General features: G+C 30.2%; 1 protein-coding gene and 1 pseudogene across 1 annotated transcript; both read left to right on the top strand.

Annotated features, from left to right (window-relative positions):
* Nucleotides 1-11,768: 11,768 nt before the first annotated feature.
* On the top strand, nt 11,769-12,221 carry LOC114301909 (pathogenesis-related leaf protein 6-like). Its single transcript, XM_028246868.2, has one exon. It carries the CDS (start codon nt 11,769-11,771, stop codon nt 12,219-12,221), a length of 453 nt encoding a protein of 150 aa, XP_028102669.2.
* Nucleotides 12,222-18,431: 6,210 nt separating this feature from the next.
* LOC145819527 (basic form of pathogenesis-related protein 1-like) lies at nt 18,432-18,891 on the top strand (annotated as a pseudogene).
* Nucleotides 18,892-21,457: the final 2,566 nt, after the last annotated feature.

Here is a 21,457-nt window from a genome sequence, read left to right as displayed (position 1 = left end):
TTTTTTTTATTTTTTTATTTTTTTGCGACAAAAAAATTTGGAAGCTAAAATGGAGATTTGCAACAAAATAAAAATAAAAATAGTTGCGATGAAATAAATTTCAGGACATTTTCATTCATACAGATCATCCAAATTTTATTTATCATTAATAAACCATTTTAAGCATATTGTAAATAGAAAATGGATTCTCTCCCTGAGCATGCAAACAATTAGATTAATTTAACAATTGTAACGAAATAATTCAAGTCTTTAAAAAAAAAAATACCAATAAATATAATTTTGAAATGAGACTAATTTAGTTTTTAAAAGATAAACATGATAAAATCATATAGTTAACATTATTAAATCAATTTGATATATGCATATGGACCAACAAAATGAACGGGTCTGGTTTTCATTAATTTTTTAAATGAGTAATGATTCATCCCCCTTTTCCCCCATCCCCTTTGACCCCCTCTCTCTCTCATTGGTTACCTTTTTTTTTCTTTTTCTTTTTTTTCCTGCTCCTCCAATCACCACCTGCCACGTGACAAAGGGGATGAGGGGGTGACCCCAAAAGGGAGTCCCAAGCATTATTCTTTTTAAATAATGTTGCTACAGACTCCTGCAGTGGAAAATTTTATAATTTTTTCCTTAGTTACAGATGTGATGTGCAATAATGAACTTGGGAATCTAGAACAACATTACTAAAATAATGTGATAAAAGTTTGCAAATTTATTAGTTTCATATAATTTATTATTTTATTTTTTTATTACGTTAGTTTCAGAATCGAAGACAAATCCTCCTGCTGTTATTTTTCTTCTTGTTCTAATACAAATTAGATTTAGGGGCATGAAAAAAAAAATTCCTATTTTAATACGAGTAAAGGTGCCAAATTTCCAATAATTAGGGAAATTAGTGAGAAGTCCTACTGAATAATTTTATTTTATGACAAATTTTATGAAAAATATATTAACACGTGTAATTCCACTTATCTAGAATGCTAGGAATTGAAATTCTCTTTCAAAAATTTATTACAATTTAATGGCTTTTTTACTATTGATTTAAATGATATGTATATCAGCCTATTTCGGAAAGTAAATAAAAAGTTAATTTTTTGATTTTTTTTTAAATATACCAAAAATATAAAGAAGTGATGTGATTTAAAAAAATCAAAAAATCAAAAAACTTTAATTGTATTGTCAAAATAGGCCGTCATTATATTTATTGTAGGCATAAATGTTTCTTTTCTTTTTTTATTTTTGAAATTTGCATAATAGGTATATTATATATTACATTTATATAATGAGTGGGTCCACATAATGTGGGACTTACATATAAGACTCACTTTTTGTGAAAAGTTTGTATTTATGTGTTCTTAACATTGTTGTCTTATATATGTACTAGCGAAACTTGTTTGGAGTTATAATATAAAATTCATATTAAATTTTCTAATAATGTACATATAAACCATATGTATAACTATGTGTATTGTAACATTTGATATTAATGTATTTGATAAATAAAATATATGTATATTAATATTTGTTCAATTTTTTTTTTAAAAAAATATAATATTTACTAATCTTAACTAAAAAAAACTCTACAACAAAATTCATATAAAATCTCAATTTGGTAACATAAAATTGAAGATCCTACAAATCCTGCAAAAAATATATAAGATGCACGTAAAAAATAATTTGCAAACAATGTACCTTGATTAATTAGAATTTTATGTTGTTAAAGTGAGTCAAAATTGTACAAATGCGTATTTTGAGTAATAGAGTACAATAATAACTTTGGATTTCTAATTGGCTTATTATATATAAAGACACAAAACGTAAATATTATTGAAGTTTTTTATAAACGAAACCAAAAAATTAAAAACTTACATTTTGACATAGATTAACGTAGTCCAAATCAAATGGGAAAAAAACCTCAAACTTTTTAAATTTAAGTCTAAACAATTGCACACATTTTATGCTTCACAATTTTTTATATATAATAATAAAAAAAAATTGAATATAAACTTACAATATAATTTTATTTTATTTTATTTTTTTTGAAGGAACCTGATATAACCTAATAGATCTTTTTATTTTCTATGAAAAGTATAATTAACAGTAATACACCAAAAAATACCAAAATACAAATTCAAGACTCTCAAAACATTTACAATTATGTAAAATTTAAGAACACTGAAGAACACTAAATTTTTTAAACGCGCCCACAAAATTTAAAATACAACTATAGAATTATTTGTTCTGACCATCACACACTCATTAAGTAAACATAAAAAAAAAAAAAAAGAAATTACAAATTTGATTTTTTTAAGCTTAGAAAAAGAAATTAAATATTTGTTTAAGCCCAAATAGAATTATTTTACGATTATTCAAGTTTTAAGCATTACAAATCCAACACTCATATAGAATATTTATAGTCAAAGCAAATAAGTGTCGATAGAGCATCAGAGCCAAGAAGTTGTTTATTCTGAACAATACAAAATCATAAAGCAACCTGCAAAAAATATAAACTAGGAAAGTCAATTTTTTCTCCAACAAATCTAATAACATAGTTTTTTTCTTTTACTTTTTAATGAAGAAAATAAAAAAAATGTAATTAATTATGGTACACTCAAAATACCAAAACACAAACCCATGTTCTTAGAACACTTACAGAGATTTGATATACACAAAAAAAAAAATTAATAATAATAATTAAACATTAATGTAAATAATAAAAAAAAACCCCCCAAAACATTTTTTTTTAAAATTAAGACTATTATTTTTTTAAAATAAAACAAATTTTATGAATATTGAATTGTTTTTTAAAAAACACACACAAAATTACACAAATAAAGAAACTAATTTTTTAAAAACATAAATTATAAACGTATAAACACAAATGTTGGTATAAACCAAGAATAATAATAATAATTTTTTTTTTAACCCAATAACACAATGAAACTTTTCATTTTGTAAAATTTTTTATATAGAAAGTATAACTAACAGTATTACACAAAAAAAAAATACAAAAATAAAAACTCAAGACACTCATTTTATATGATTTTTTTAAGAGCAATGGATTTTATTTTAATAACATACACACAAAATTAAGTGAACAAACAAATCAAATTTTTAAAAACTAAATTTATATACCCAAAAAAAAAAAATCAAACAAACAAACAAACAAAAGCCACTACAAGAAAAAGCAAATTTCGCGACTAAAAATGGATTTTTCGTCGCTGAAAGTAGTAGAATTGGCGACTAAAATTCAATTAGTCGCCAAAAGTGAACACTTTTGTCGACTAAAACAGTTTACTAGCCAAATGTAGGGGTTTTAGCGACTAAAAGTCAGTTTAGTCGCCGAATGTAAGGGTTTTAGCGACTAAAAAAATTTTAGTAACCAAAAGTGAAGGTTTTTGGCGACTAACAACATTTAGTAGCCAAAAGTACAGGTTTTGGCAACTAAAAAATAGTTTGGTCGCCGATTATACGTGTTTTACCGACAAAAATCAATTTTGTAGCTAAAAGTCAAGAATTGCCGACTAAAATGCAGTTTAGTCGCCCAAAGTAGAGGTTTTGGCGACTAAAATTCAGTCTAGTAGCCAAAAGTGCTATCCTTAGGCGGGATTTAATTCTTTTAGCGACAAAAAAGAAATTAGTAGCCAAAAAATATAGAATTTGCGACTAAAATTCAGATTTAGTCGCCAAAAGTGCTATCCTATTTTTTTAGTAAATAATTTATTTTTTACATAAAATATATTAAATAAAAATAATTATTTTTATATATATAGTTTTGTATTAATACCGGTCAATATAGTATATAAATAATATATGTTGCATTAATATTCATGTGATGTTGTAGTGGCATAGTGGGGAGAGAGTGTTGGTAAAGGTTGAGAATGTTGTGAGGTTGGTGGTTCGAAACTTGGGAACAACAGAGGCAAGTTTTTTTTTTTTCTAAAAAATGCTTTTGGCGACTAAAGTCTGTGGTCGCCGAAAGATTGGCTATTGGCGACGAAAAGTTTAGTCGGCAAATGTATAAATAAAAAAAAAATTTCACTATTGGCGACTAAAAGTTTAGTCGCTAAATGTATAATTTCCAAAAATGGAATTGACTATTGGCGACAAATTCTTTGGTCGCTGCAGACTTGTATATTGCCGACTAACAGTTTTTTAGTGGCCAAAGGTATTCGCGACCATGTATTCGCGACAAAACCGGCGACTAAAATATTTAGTCACGGAAAGTGAAAATTCGACATTTGGCGACTAAAAAGGACTTTTGGCGACTAAAAATTTTATCGCCAAAGGTGTGTTTTCTTGTAGTGAGCTTAAAAAAAGGAAATGGAAAAAAAAAACCCCAAACTTTTTAAGTCTAATCTAAGTCTAAACAATTGAACACATTTTATGCTTCACAATTTTTAAGTCTATACTCCCCCCCCCCAAAAAAAAAAAAGAACCTGGTAACATAATTGATCTTTTTATTTTCTATGAAAAGTATAATTAAAAGTAATACATAGAAAATATAAAAATAAAAATTCAAGACTCTCAGAACACTTACAATTATGTAAAATTTAAGAACACTAAATTTTTTAAACACATCGAGAAAATTTTTAAATGGTTAATTTTTTTTTTTTTTTAACAAACAAATGAAACCAATGACTTTTAAAACACTTACAGATAAAGAGATTTGATATACACTTACAGTTTAAAAAAATTTAAACAAATTTATAAAAAAAAAAATTACAAACATTTATTATTTTTTATACTATTTTTCCCAAAGAACCAAACACTGTTAATGAAGAGAACAAAAATTATAATGAACCATATTACACAAAACACTTAGTGATAAAAAGATTTGATATATGCTTACAGTAAATAAAAAAAATTAAAACAAATTTTAATTTTTTATTTATTTATTTATGAATATTGATTATTTTTTATTCTGCATTTTTTTCCCCCAAAGAAGTTGAACACTATTAAGACAACAAACAAATAAATCAAACCCAAACAATTGCATCAAAACACAAATGATGTACATAAACATTGTATATGAAATTGTTGTATACATTAACTTGAATCCAAAGTTAGAGAACCCATCCAGCCTGAATGATTATAGGCCAATCAGCTTAGTTGGCTCCTTGTATAAGATATTGGCTAAGGTATTATCAAACAGATTGAAACAGGTGATGACAAGGATTATAAGTGAGGCTCAATCAGCTTTCATAAGGGGCACGAACATCTTAGATGGAATACTTGTTGCTAATAAGATAGTAGATGGTTGAAAGAAAGCTAGGGGTAGAGGGATTGTGCTTAAACTTGATTTTGAGAAAGCTTATGACTCAGTTGACTGGGAATTTCTGTTTTTTATGCTGTCAAACTTTGGTTTTAGGACCAAGTGGGTGAGTTGGATGAAGGAATGTGTTATAACTGCCAGAATTTCAGTGTTGGTAAATGGGTCACCAACCCCAGAGTTTTCCCCTTAGAGGGGTCTTAGACAGGGTCTGAAGCGCTTAACATTTTGTTGGATAGGGCTAAGCATTTGGATCTGATCAGAGAAGCCTCTGTAGGCTGTGGCCTGAAAATCACACACCAAAAATTTGCAGATGACACCATCCTATTTTGTAAAGCTGAGTTTGAGGAGTTAATTAATATAAAGAGAATGCTGAAGTCCTTTGAAATCATGTCAGGCCTTAGGATTAATTACCATAAAAGTGCGGTATGTAGGGTGAGGATTTCTGATGAGCTTGGCATGGAATTTGTAGCAAGTTTGAATTGCAACCATCAAAAGTTGCCTTTAAAATACTTGGGTTTACCATTAGGTGCCAGTCCAAATAAAAGAAGTACTTGGCAGCCAGTGATTGATAGATATAAACAAAGATTTGCCTCTTCGAAGAGAAGATTTCTATCTTTTATAGGTAGGTTGACTTTGATTAAGTCTATTCTTGCTAGCTTGCCTATTTTTTATCTCTCACTCTTCAAGATGCCTGAGAAGGTACCTAAAGAGATTGAAAGAATTCAATATGCTTTCTTATGGGGTAGTTCAGATCTTAGGAGGAAAGTGCATCTGGTTAAATGGGGGGATGTGGCTAAAAGCAAAACCAAATGAAGGTTTGGGTATTAAGAGAATCAGAATTATGAATGTGTGTCTCTTATTGAAGTGGTGGTGGAGGTTTGGATTTGAAGGAAAATCTTTATGGAATAAGGTCATCTGTGGAAAGTACATTGAGCAAGGTAGTGAATAGCTTCCATCAATTGAGAAGAATAATGAAATGTCCAAGATCTGGGGTGACATAATCAATGTTGTTGCTACCAGGGCTGAACTTCTTCATTTCTTTAGGAGTAATGCAACTGTTTTGATTAGTGATGGTAGAAGAGCAAAGTTTTGGTCTGACAGTTGGTCAGGTGGTGTTTGCCTAAGAGAGGAATTTCTTAGGCTCTATTTATTATCAGAGAACAAAGATGGGTCTGTGAAGTTGTTTCATAACAGAAGAGATGCTGTTGGGAATTGGGTCTTTAATTTTAGAAGGTCTCTTTTTGCTTGGAAGGAAGATGAGTTGAGTAGACTGAAGATGTATCTTAGTAGTTCCTCATTACTAAGTGTTATGACCCAAACCAGCCCCTATGGGTTTAGCATCGTAACCGGCCAGTAATCTTGAGATTACCCAAGGCCTCTGAACAAATTGACACACAATAAGGGGCTGTAGAAGCAGATATATCGGCATCAATTCACGGAACACAACAGAAACACAAATAGATATTTCTACGATAGACAGATATAAATGCAAATAACATATAACACATGCAATTAACGCAAGATTTCCTCTTAATTACTTATTAGGCATTATTAATCATGGTTTAACAGTTAATCACGGGTCGGGGTTGTTACACTAAGAGAAAATGTGGTTGATTGTTTGAGGTGGAATGCAGATCCATTAGGAGTCTCTAATGTCTCATCCACTTACCACTGGTTTGAATTGGGCTTTGGTCTCACTTGCATGGTCTCAAATTCGTTGTGAAAGGCTATTGCACTACCTAGAGCTCAATTCTTTGGGTGGTTGGTTTGGAGGGGTAGAATAAAGACTGCTAGTTTTTTAAGAAAAATTACAATCCTAAATGATAATGTTGATGTTTGTTGTATTTTCTATAAAGATGAGGAGGAAACTATAAACCATATACTACTTCATTGCCCCTTTACTTTGTAGACTTGGTCTTATTTTGTTAACTGGTGGGGATTACAATTGGTATCACTAGGTTCAGTCTAGAGTTTGTTTAAGATGGAAAGAAAGATATGGAGTGTCATCCCATTAGTTATGTTTTGGTCCATTTGGAATCTAAGGGATGAATGTGTATTTAATGGGAGACAACCTGTTCTTTATGAACTTTGTGAAGCTGTTAAGGTGAGAATTGCTTTGTGGGTTAAGTACTCATCCTCTACTTTGGCCTATTCTGTGAATAATTTGGTTCACAACCTTCAACAAGTAAGGATCTGTATTGGTGGGGGATGATGTTTGGATTGCTAAGGAGGTTAAGTAACAGAGGTGTTACAAGGGAAGGCTTGAAGTGAGGCTGCTGTTTTTTTTTTTTTTTTATTTTTGATGGTTGTTGTTTTCTTCTGTCTCTTTTCTATGTTGGTTTCTCACCAACTTGTCTGTGCTTGGTTTTGTTTGTGTATCTTACTTGGTGCCAACCTAGTTGGGATTAGGTAGGTGCACATTTTTTCTTTTGCTCTTGTCTCTTCCTTTATTGATGTATGGTCATATGTATTCATGTCGATTATCATCAATAAGGTTTCTTTTTTTGCTAATTAAAAAATAAACAAAATTGTGAATTTTCAATCTACAATATGATCTATAATAATCCATACATACATGATAAAAAGAGATTTAAAGCACACTTCAAGCAAACAATTGCATCAAAACACAAATGATGTGAACCATGTCGCACATCAAAATCGCTCCACATTTATCTACAATCAGCCTAAACCTTGCATAATCTCATTCCCTTGGGTACGAACTCCCACCACAAATCAATAATTTAGAATATATAATAATATATATGATTGATAGGTAGAAACATGCGTATGAAAACAAAGAAGATGGAAGTCACCTTATAGAAAGAAGTCCATGATGGTGAAATGTTTGTGAAAGGTGGGAGTTCTTTAACGTGGGAAGTTATATTTTGTGAGTTAGTAATTTATGATTTTATCCTTAATTATAAATTAATATCAGTTTAAAAATAGTATAATTATTGAAGAAGTTAAGGTTGTTTTAGGAAAATTATTAAAAAAATTATGAGAGCATCGCTTCAAGACTCCAAAGTAGCTGTTGGCTTGTAATGATAGTATAGATTATAAGAGTTTCCTTTTTGGTACAGATAAAATTATATGACTACGATTATCAAATCAATTTATAATTATTAATTTTGTTGTGAATAATTTGTTTTAATACGACAGTATATTTTCTTTCATTTTACTCTTAATTTATCCTAGTTATTTTTAGAAGATTTTTTTTGAGGTCCCTAGTATTAAGATTTTATAGCATAAAGGACACTCAATATTTTCATAATGTCTAAGGTCCCTCAACATCAATCCAGAGAAAATTTCAATCTAGAGAAAATTTTAATTCTGAGAAAGTTTTTATTTTCAACTGTAACAGCCCTCTCCTTGAGAAGCATTGACATTTCTACCTCCCGATGGCCCTGGAATGCCACTGTATCCGACTTTTATCCCAAAAGATTGCAAAACAAAACAAATAACCAGAAGGTCCATTATCCTAATCCCAAGTGGATTCATGACAAGTCTTCGTCTTTCCTGTTCAACATCACCCAATCACATACTAAACCTAACATTATATATATATATATATATATAAGAAGACATAGAGAGAGAGAGAGAGAAAGAGAAAGAGAGAGAGAGAGATTCACTATGAATTTGGCGGCGGAGAATTTCTTGCGCCTTATCTTCCAAGTAAGCCTAAGACAACAGATCCTAAAAAGCTTTATGTTCTTGTTCGGATTTCCCTCTATTGCCGTCAATCTTCTACAATCTCATATCTGAGATTTCTTGACACACCCCTTTTGTCTCGCAAAACCTCCGATCTACGCACCATTGGCGTACATATATGTAGCTTTAGTGTCTTGAAGACCTAAGATCGCTGCCTAGAAGAAAAGAGAGATAGAGAGAGAGAAAGAGATCTGAGATTTCTTGCGTCGTCGTTGTTACTGGTGACACACCGCCTCCGTTTCTGAAAACCATCGATCTACGCACCTCCGATGTAAATATACGCAGTTTTAGTGTCGTGAAGTTATGAAGAGGAATAATCGGAGATAAGGAAAAAGAAGTAGTGTCAACGATGATGCTAACAGAGGGGAAATATTGATCTGTCAAATTTCTCTATGATATATGAGTGTAAGGTTGAGGGACTTTAGATATTATAAAATAATATTATGAATCTCTCACATTACTAAAAATGAGAAAGATACTTTAGACTAATTTTTCCTTTTTTTTATGTACTTGCACACGTGCCCTCTTTTTTTTTTTTTTTGTGTGTGTTAAATTATGAGACCTATACATAATCAACTATTTCAAAAATTAGATTAATTTAATTTAATTTTTTTTTTATACATCTTTAAAAGGATGCCATATGTAATTTTGTATGTAACTTTTTTTTACCATATATAATTTTTATATTATATATGTAATTTTTTACCTATATATATATATATTTTTTTGTGCTTTTTTTTTATCATAATATTTAGTAATAAATATCATAACATGTAATATTATCAGAAAAATGGTTCATAATATTTTTAATTACTAATGTTTCGTAACATTTTCATCACACTATTCATAATGTAACCATTATGATTCGCAACTTTCACTTTCGTGGTGCATTTTGATTGTTTGTAACTTTGACCACAAAATTATGTAACTAACCCCACAAAGTGTTGTAATATTTCTTATTGTGTGGTTCTTTTTTAAAAAATGTACAGATTCCTTTTATTCAATTAAAAAGACAATAAAAAAGTTTAAATGCATTTTAAAAATAGATTAAAACGGTATTTTGGTTTTATTTATAACGTTTTTACCTTTTATAACAATGGGGTTAATTAGTCTTATTTGTTATGAAATATTTTGAATCCCATTATTACAAAAAATTAAAAAATGTTAATTAATTTTTATTTTATGAACCATTTGGTTGATAAATATTACATGTTATGATATTAATTACAAAATATTATGATTAAAAAAAAAGAGCACAAAAAAAAAATAGAGGTAAAAACCGTACATAAATAATATAAAAATTACATATGGTAAAAAAAAGTTACATATAAAAATATGGTATCCTTTTAAAGATGTATAAAAAAAATTAATTAATCTAATTTTTAAAATAGTTTAATATATATAGGTCTAATAATTTAAGAAGAATAGAAAAAGGGCACGGAGTGGGAGTTAAAAAAAAAAAATTAAGAGAAATGAAAGAAAATATAAAAAGGATCGTTTAGTCTTATTAAAAGAAATTTTTTATATTTAGCATGATGTATTTATTGTCTTTGTTAATTCTATATTAGTGGGGTTAATTATTGTCATTTATTTATACACAAAATATTACAAAATAAATAAATTTAATCATTAAAATAAAACTGGTGACGGGTATCACACGTCTCCAAACAGTACCGTCAAGCGAGCATGTGCCTCCATTGATTTTAGCGGTCAAACAGTCTTCAAAATTTGTGACCGTTAATGCCGGTCCTTTCGTATTACAGCGGAAATAATTCAAAAAAATAAAAAATCAGTCCAAATTTTAAAAGCAAGTTATAAATAAATAATAAATTTTATAAATATTAATAATAAATTTTTTATGTATTTATAATATTTTTCTAAATGTACAACTGAAAAGTAATTCTCCTGAATAATTAAAGTTTGTTTTACCGTGCATTGCGTTGCATATTCAGGGTTAGTTTGGGATGTCCTAAAAAAGTGCACTTTTTGACTTATTGGTGGGTTTGGGTTGGGTTTGGGTTGGGTTTGATGTGATGAGTTAGAGAGGTGATGTGATTTAAATAAGATGATGTGACTTAAATAAGATAGTGACTTTTTGACTTTTTAGCTTATTTAGTACATGCCAAACTAGCCCTCAATTTTAAATGTAAAAAGTTCAATAATATTTATACGTAATTTATATTTTGGATGTCTCATATTTGGATTCTCTCATATCCAATTAAACGTGTTATTAAGGCAAAAAGATCAATAATATTAGAAGATTAAAATGAATCGCAGAATAGTCAATAAAAAAATAATAATAAAAGATTGAGATTAAATCCAGTCATGATAAATCCTGAATTTTTTAATTTGTCAATTTAAAATCTAATATTTTGATTTATTTTTAATATAAATCATTTACCTATTTTTTGTTAATTAAAATTGATAAAAAATAATATTTTAGTCGTTAAACTCAATTTAATAACTAAAATATTATTTTTTCCATTAATTTTTCTTAACGAAAATAGGCAAATAGTTCATATTAAAAACAAATAAATAGTTCATGGTTTAATTGAAAAAAATTAAAAACTCATAATTTATTTTGTTACAAGGATTAAACTCTGAATTATTTTTATTTTTGTTTTTATTTTTTTATAATTTCCTCTGAAGTTTTCAAAAATTATCCAAAGTTGAAGGCAAAGTTCAATTTTCCATGGAATTTTCCTATAAATATCCCCTCAATCAAGCCTCATTTCGCATCAATTATTTGTGAAATCTTCGTATTATGGAACCAAAAGCAAAGATGGAGTTTTCATTAGCTTTGGTATGTCTCATGAGCTTAGACTCACCACAAGACTACCTCAATGCCCACAATGTAGCTCGTGCCCAAGTGGGTGTTGGACCTATGACATGGGACAACAACGTTGCTGCCTATGCACAAAGGTATGCCAATTCGAGGATGGGTGATTGCAATCTCGTCCACTCCGGTGGGCCTTATGGGGAAATGCTTGCTGAGGGCAGTGGTTCATTTACAGGCACTGACGGAGTGAACCTTTGGGTAGACGAGAAGCCTTTCTATGACTACGACTCCAACTCATGTGTTGGGGGAGAAGAATGCAGGCATTATACCCAGGTGGTATGGAGAAACTCGGTCCGCCTTGGGTGCGCTAGGGTTCAGTGTACCAATAACGGTTGGTGGTTTGTGATCTGCAGCTATGATCCCCCAGGCAACTATATTGGACAACGTCCTTATTAGAGATTGGTATACTTAATAATTGTATGCATGCTATTTATATATATTACTAGCATACATTTATAAATAAGCTTACAAATGATTAGCACAAAAATAAAACTAAGATGGGGAGGTACGTTCCTATGTCATGATTTTGAGTTAAAATAAGTGCAATTTTAGCTCTGTGCTTTGTTCTCTTTAATTGTTTGCTTTTTCTTTCAACACCTTACTGTAATTATTGTGAAGCTTTTTTTTTTTGGTGACAAAAAAAATTGGAAGCTAAAAAGGAGATTTGCAACAAAAAAAATGAAAATAAAATAATTGCAATGAAATAAATTTCAAGACATTTTCTTTTTTTTTATTTATTCAAAAAATGGATATGCAAATAGACTACTCCAACATATCCGCCAGAAAATATTGCCCCTTAGCACCTATAGCACATCTGCAAGGAACCCCTCTGCACCTACGCCGGGGCCGAAGTTTAGGCCCCGCGTGCTCCAATTTCAGGACATTTTCATTCATACTGTCATCATCCTAATTTTATTTATCATTAATAAACCATTTTAAGCATATTGTAAATAGAAAATGGATTCTCCCCCTTGGCAGGCAAACAACACTACTAAAAAAAATACTTTTTTGCGACCGTCACAAGCCGTCGCAAATAATAAAAATACAGTTGCAAAAGATTTTTTGCAACGGCCTATGTGACCGCAAATGTAGGGGTGGCAAATACTTTTTGCGACGGCAAAGCAACGGTTGCAAATTATTTGCGACTGCCTAAACTACTTTTTGCGACAACTATTTTGCCGTCGCAAAAAAAATTAAAAAATTAAAATCACTTTTAGCGACCATTGTTTTACTGTCGCAAATAATTATTTATTAAAAAAAAATCATATATGGATTTGCTACAACAAAAAAATCAATTACAAGCACCAAACAATTTTTTATTAATGAAAAATAACAAAATTAACAAATTAATTAAATTTATATTAGACATTATCCATTAACCATCATTAAATACATTGTACAAAAAAATTCAAGTCTTCAAAAAAAGAAATAGAAAAGAGCAACATAATCTTTGGTTCCCAACATCACCCGCTCGATCGTATCATCTATTCCCTCAACAAAATCTGCAAAAACATATACCAAACCATGAACGAATAACAATTCAAATATTATATTATACTACTATTATTAAATCTTAATATTAAACCTGAACCCAGCAAAATCTGTAGATGAATAAGTCTGGAGAAAGTAACAACAGACTTTGTATCACACCAGACTCCTGCCGTAGTATCTAGAACTACACACAGGAACATGACAAATCTGAAAAAAGGACTCAAGCGTAGATTTTGTACACCAACAATTTCAACACATTTGCTGGATTACAGGGAAAAAGAAAATAAAGGAAAATACCTGGCAACACTTGATGAGTCCCCCACCATGCGTCCACCACCAAGTGCACCACCAGACACATGGAGCCTCGCATTTACAAAAACCTACAGGAGCATAGCACATCTCAATGACTGGTTTCTAGATACCGAACAGGAGGGGGGGCAATGTCAACTAACAGCGGGGTCTTTTTCTTTTTTTTTTTTTTTTTTTTGGTTGGGAGTTTAAAAGAAAAACTTGCCGCTGCATGTTGATATCTAGGAGATGGTGAGACCCTAGGAGCAATTGTCCATTCCCACCGACCACTCTATGTTTTGCAAGTCCATATGCACTGGTGGCTGAAAAAAAAAATCATTAAGAGAGGATATACCAAGTCAAACATGTATGACAATGGAAGAGGTGTATCTTGACCTTGATAGGGAGAAGGAATCATATAGACAAAATTGTACAATAATATTCATAGCAAATACAGCAGTATTCAAGACAAACATACTAGCATGAACCTCTACACACACACACACACACACACACACACAACTAAATATATATGCATGAATTAGACAGCATCATAATAAAAATTTAAGTAATCATATAAGAAATAGAACAAAACTTAACGCCCAAAAAAAAAAAGAGAAGAGATTCTTCTTTTTGATGTTTAAAAAATCCACTAGTAGATCGGATATCTTGCAATGCTAATTCAGAACCCTGTCAATTACCAGTGAATCAAACCACCATTTATTGATTTATCATATAAATTAACCAAATTTATGTAGGTTCAAAATTTATTTCACACATAACCCAAGTAACATAGCAAAAGAACATACCTCTATCATCAAACCATAATGGAAATGAGTGGGAGAAAGACAAAGATGAGAGCATAGTTGCCAATAGACTTGCAGCAATAGCAAATTTCCATTGAATAAAGATCAAACATTTGAAAAGTCACCTTTCCATATTACAAAAGAAGTTCATAAACATTTATCAGCCATTAAACCACTATAGATTGAGATCACTCCACTAAACCATAACCAATAGAACCCACTATTCAATAATTTTCTAAGAAAACATTTCCCTAGGAAGTACTTCACTCAGATTAAAATGTCTCCACAATCAAGCAAGCATTAGCACAACAATTAAATAGCAATGAAAGGGAACTCAGTAGAAACTAATGACATGATATAACGAAAGTGCCTGATGCCAAATGGAACTTGAGCCGCCCATATTAAATTAACATTTTCAAATATAATGAGAGCATATTGTATCAATTTGATTGCCTCATTCAAAAATACCCAAAGGCTCAATATATATTTATTTTTTAGTTAAGTACATTAAGGCTCAATTTATTGCCAAGCGAATAATAATTTTCCCAAAAATTCCAACTAAACTGGTAGATACTAAGAAAAAAACAACACACAAAAATGTTTCCTGCAAAATTCATGACATATTGACATGTTATTCATGAACACAATTGGAACCTCAATTACATCCTCTCTGCTATGGAATTTCAAAATTAATTGCAATCCAAACAAAAGAGCTTCAACTTATCTCATCACCACCAAACAGAAACACAATTGAACTTTATTATTATAAACAAAAAGAACAAAAATGTAAAAGAAAAGAGAGACATAATAAAATTGGAAGTATAACATAAAAGCAACAAACAAGTAAACAAAATTAAATTAAAATAAAAAAAAATCCAAACAATGTTGCTCCAAATTCCCAGCCAAAAAAAAAAAATGTGAACCAAGCATCTACCAAAACAATCTCAAGTAGGCTAAGAAATTCTTATTTCATTAAAATTGAACAAAATTAAATTAAAGTATATGAGTAGTATTTGTAACACATTAACGTAAAAAACACAGAATCGTACTTAAATCACCAACGGATCAAACTCCATTATGCACAGAAAATTAATAATTTCAATTTCAATAAATATATATGCATAAATTGTTGCAAAATACAAAGAATAAATAGAGAGAGGAAAAAAAAACATGCCAGAGATAATCGAAAGAAATACCTAAAAATGTTGATTTTGTGTTGCCCTAGAGAGATCATTTTGGACAATCCAAGGGGCAATCTGAGTGACAATGATGAAAAATATAGATTTCAAAAGAACCATAAAGAGAGAGCAGGAGATTGAGAAACAGAGAGAGAAAGCAAGATTGAGAGAGACAAAGAGAGATAGAGAACGAGATTGAGAGGTCGAGAGAGTTCATAACACCGTTTCCTTGTTTAATCTCAAAAGTGAGCTGTGGAGAAAAGGTTGAAGTTGGATTCGACGGTGAAGATGGCAAAATCGAGGCTAGCATCTCAAGGTCTGAATGTGGATGATCTCTACTGGTTTCTGATCATCAAACCCTAGTAGCTCCGGCATTGTTGACTGTTGCTTCTCATCACAATCTGAGAGAGAGAGAGAGAGAGAGAGAGAGAGAGAGAGCGTGACCATAGCAAGCGAAAGTGACAGAGATCCCTATTTGTGAATTGTCGGGAAAGTCACAGTGAAAAGGGTTAGGGCATAGGAATAAGAAAAATGCAAAATAAATAGTGAAAGAAAAAATTATGAACTTGCGGTTGCAAATATTATTTTTTGCGACAGTAAAATAATCCGTCGCAAAAAACCACTTTTCTAGTAGTGCAATTAGATTAATTTAATAATTGTAACAAAACAATTTAAATGTTTAAAAAAATAACAATCAGTATAATTTTGAAATAAGACTAATTTAATTTTAAAAGATAAACATGAGAAAATCATATAGCTAATATTATTAAATCAATTTGATCTATGCACATATGGACTACCAAAACAAACCAATTTGATTTTGATTAATTTTTCGAATAATGTTGTGACAACCTTCTGCATTTGAAAATTTTACAAAGTTTTTCTTAGTCACAGATAAATCCTCCTGTTGTTTTTTTTCTTCTTCTTATAATACAAACTAGATTTAGGGGAATGAAAAAAAAAAAAAAAAAAAAAAACCCTATTTTAATACAAGTAAAATGCCAATTAGGGAAATTAGTGAAAAGTCCTATTGTATAATTTTATTTTATGAAAAATCTATTAACACGTGTAATTCCACTTATACAGAATGCTAGGAATTAAAATTCTCTTTCAAAATTTTATTACAATTTAATGGCTTTTTTACTATTGATTTAAATGATATGTATATAATTATGTTTATAGTAGGCATGAATGTTTCCTTTTTTTTGTTGTTGAAATTTGCATAATATTTATATCATATGGTACATTTATATAAGGGTTATTAGAGCATCCGCATCAGTTTCAACAATTTTTGAGCTAAATTATAACTCAAAATCTATTTTTGTATTTTAGCTAACCTCTTTTTTTTGTACACACTCCATCAAACTCTATTCTAAAATTCTATTTCATTAAAACATTATTTTTTATTCTTTTATCTTTTTCAATTTAAATATATTTTTTCCAGTGCACCATAGTAGCAGCAGGAGGAGGTAAACCCACTGAGAGGCGGCGATCGAGCGTCCGATCGACTGATCAGGCCAAAATTCAGCAAAACTTCTTTCTCTGCAGGGACATCCGGGAGGACGTTCGGTGAGTGAGAAAATATAATAAAAAATAGATTAACCTATCTCAAAAAAATAATAAATTATTTTGTTGAGGTACTGTAGCAAATTCAACCAAAAACTAGTTTAGAAATAATTTGTTAAGACTAATGGAGCAAGAATTTTATGATTTGCTAGCTATACCAAAAACTACATTTGGTGAGGCTAATGTAGATGCTCTTACACCTCAGTGGGGTCATTAATATGTATAAAGTTTCTTATTAATTTGTAATTATTTTTCTAAAACTCTATTGATGTTATATTTCCCATTATATAATGGATGGGGTCTACATGATGTGGGATTTACAAATAGGATCCATCTTTTGTGAGATGTTTGTGTCCATTCTATATTTAATTTTCTGTGTTTTTAGCATTGGTGTTATATATGTATTATAAACGTTTCTTTTTTGGTGGAGATAAATGATACCTTTCCTTTTTCATGGAGACTTACAAAAAAGCGTAAGTTGTCAGAAAAATGTGTAAGTAATTTCACAAAAAGTGTAAATTTTCACAAAATGCATAAGTTTTCACAAAAGGTGTAAGTCTTCTTAAAATTACTTACCCATTTTTCTAAAATTACTTACGCCTTTTGTAAAAACTAACGCCTTCTTGTGAAATTATTTACGTTTTTTTGTGACAATTTATACCTTTACTCATATAATATATTATTTTATTAATTTACTTGGAAGGTGACCTGCTTAGCAGGTCACCATGTGTGTAAGTTTTCAAAAAATTTGGTATGACTCAATCCATAAAAAGTGTAAATGCAAAATAGAAAAGATATAAGTGCCTTGCATACCATATACAAAGCATACCTAAGAAATGTCCATATTTATTATGTTAATTATATTTTATTATATGTCATAGTGTTTTAATTATGTATTACAAACGTTTCCTTTTTGGTGGGGATAAATGATACGCGCTTTTTTTTTTCATAGTCTTAAATGTGAGTATTTACATTTAAAATTTCACACTTTCCAAAATTCACACTAGGTTATTTTGATTGAAATTTCCGAATGAGTGAGTATTGTCAAATTTTGTTACCATTTTTAGTGTTACATTGGAAATATTGAATTTTTAATCTTTTGCATAGCTCTACCAAAATTTTGGGGTTTATAAAATATATGAGACTTAATATTACACAAGTTATATATAGAACTTTGCGGTAAAAATCCCTTTTGATGTAATTTGCCTACAAATATCACATGAAACAAGCCTCATTGGAAACACTTTGTGTCATAGACACAAAAAAAAAAGGCCAAGATGGTGTTGAGTAATATTTCATTAGCTTTTGTATGTCTCATAGCCTTGGTTCATCCCTCCCATGTCCAAAACTCACTACAAAAATGCGGCTCGTGCCTAGGTGGGCGTTGGACCTTTGACATGGAATAGTATTGTAGTTGCCTATGCACAAAACTATGCTAATTCGAGAATTGGCGATTGCAATCTCATCCACTCAAACGGGCCTTACAGGGAGAACCTTGCCAAGGGCACGAGTTCATTTACAGGTACCAACAATGCAGTGAGTCTTTGGGTTGGAGAGAAGCTTTACTATGACTACAAGTCCAACACGTGTTGGGGGACAAGATTGCACACATTATACCCAGGTGGTGTGGAGAAAGTCCATCCATCTTGGGTGCGCTAGGGTTCTATGCAAGAATGGATGGTTGTGTCTTACAACTATGATCCCCTAGGCAACTATATTGGAGAGCGTACTTACTAAAGATCAATGATCTTATTAATGTTCAAACAACTAATTATATATATTAGTTGCATATAAGTATCATTAAGTTTACAAATGATTAGCAAAAAAATAAAGCAAATTGTTAAGATGGGGAGGTATATGTTTGTGAGTTAAATTTATGACTTTTTTTTTTTTTGGTGAGGCTTTAAGCTTTGGTCTCTTTGTCTGATTTTTCTTCAGTTGAAGAGAACTAATAATTTCCTAATTGTCAATTTGTCATGTTATTGAAATTTTTTAGCAGTCTTTGTATAAAGTTTTCATTAATTTCCATAGTTGACGATGACGACTTTAGGGGGAAAAAAAGTAAAAAAACAAAACCAGATATTTATCTACGGCCAACCCATGACCAAGAAAGTCTTCTGCTAGCATGACATAAAAGAGGCCCCGTTTGGTAATTTAGTTTTTTTAATTATTATTAAAATAATTAAGAAGTCAAAAAAAAATTATTAAAGTTTAAAAATCACTAAAAAATTGTTGAACATTTCAGTAATTCATGATTTTTAATACAATTAAAATGAAAAATATTACATATAATTCTATTTTTTACCTCTTTGTTTTACCTTAAGACAAAAGTGAATGAGTCTCATATGTATTCATTGATGTGGGCCTATTTCTTTCTGTCTTGGTGTGAGAAAATGAGATAAAAAAAATTAGATTATGTATAACAAATTCAATTAAAATAATTTATTCTTAAACACATTAATTTTTTTCATCTCATAAAAATTTTTAAAAAAAAAAAAAATTACTAACAAAATTAACTTTTTATTTACGCCAACCCATGAAGTGTAAATCATTTGCCTCTGACGTTGTGCTTTCATTTCATGAGCCTAACTATATGATAATTGATCCACGAAGATGCATTAGAGCGGAAAGAATAAGATGTAGAGAAATTGGATCGGTCAAACTCAAACTCAGATATATTATAATAAAATAAAAAAAATCTCATCAACTAAATCATTTCCGATCTCAACCTATTAGGTTTATTTATTTTATTATTTAATTACCTTGTTGGCTACTTGACATTAATTTTTTTTTTTTTTTTCCATTAAGACTTCTTCTGATAATCAGTTGATAATTAAAAAGTCATAAAATTATTAAAAAAAATTAAAAATTCATTTCTATTTTTTTAACCAAAAAAAAAAAAAAAACCCTAATCGTTCTAATGCCTGAAAATTTGACAAGGATGATACATTATTATTACCCTGACAAAAATGAAAGGTAACCAATAATTTCAAGTCTTTGTGGAAAAATTTACCGAAAGACTTTTTGGTCATTTGCTAATTGAATAAAGAAGTTTTACAATTTACCTTTTTTCTTTTTTTTCCCTTCCCCTTTTTGACTTTGTTCTTTTTTTTTGGGAAATCATTGTCAGAAATGATAGATAGGAAGTTATGAGCGCATTTGATTGGATGAATTATAATATAGAATTGAGATTGTTAATCTATCAAACTTACATTTCATTATTTGATGATAATTTTTGTTATTTGAATTAGATTCTTTAAATTCTATTTAATCTTTCTATTCCCACCTAATTGAGATGGATTTGTTTAGTGTGATACTTTTACACTTTCCTTTCATTTTTTTTGTTTGATTACTTACTTTAGTTATGCAATGTTTCTTTAGCATTCATCAATAATAAAAAAAACAAAAATAAAAAATTCTGATAAAAAAATAAATAAAGGTGACTGCAACCTCGAGCATTCTAGTGGGCCCTACAGGAAGAACATTGCCAATGGCATGGGTTCCTTCTCAGGTGCAAATGCGATTAACCTTTGGGTAAGTGAGAACCCTAACTATGATTACAACTCCAACTCGTATTGGTAGTGTATAAATTATACTCGAGTGGCTTGGCATAACTTAGTTCAATTTGGCTACCCTAGGTTCAGTGCAACAATGATTGGTAATCTGTCAATTACAACTATCACTACAACATTTTCTTAGTTTAGTGACATTTGAAAGTGTCACAAAACTATTCTTCTAATGACATTTTTTGGTCTTGTGGCATTTTGAACAAGTGCCACTTCTATCGGTGCCACGGTAGATACGAGTGCCACGGTATATACTTGCAAGTGTCACTGCACCATCATGGCTAAAAACTTTCAATGACATTTTAATGTCATGGTAGCTATTATTTGTGGCACTATCAAGCGCCATTACAAAAAGAGTTAGTGACACTTATAAGTGTCATTACACCATCAAGACTAAAACCTTTCAGTGACACTTTAATGTCATGGTAGGCACTATTCGTGACGTTATCAAGTGTCATTCGTGACGATAATTCGTTGTAGAACAATTTGATCCGCTCTTGCAGAGACTCGAACCGCCAACCTCCCGCACCATAAACCTTATACACCACACTCTTCCCACTACACCTCTATAGCACCATATGATTATATATGCAACATATATTATTTATATAGTACATACATCTATATTAATATAAAAGTATATGTATAAACATAATTATTTTATTGAACATAATTTATGTAAAATAAACTATTTACTAGTAAAATAAAAAAAGACCACTTTTGGCGACTAAAAATAT

The sequence above is a fragment of the Camellia sinensis genome, chromosome 2, assembly GCF_055761805.1.
Source record: "Camellia sinensis isolate YWXY chromosome 2, ASM5576180v1, whole genome shotgun sequence".
Classification (NCBI taxonomy): Eukaryota; Viridiplantae; Streptophyta; class Magnoliopsida; order Ericales; family Theaceae; genus Camellia; species Camellia sinensis.
Note: the sequence above shows the minus strand (reverse complement) of the source record. Positions and strands in the feature narration are given on the sequence as shown.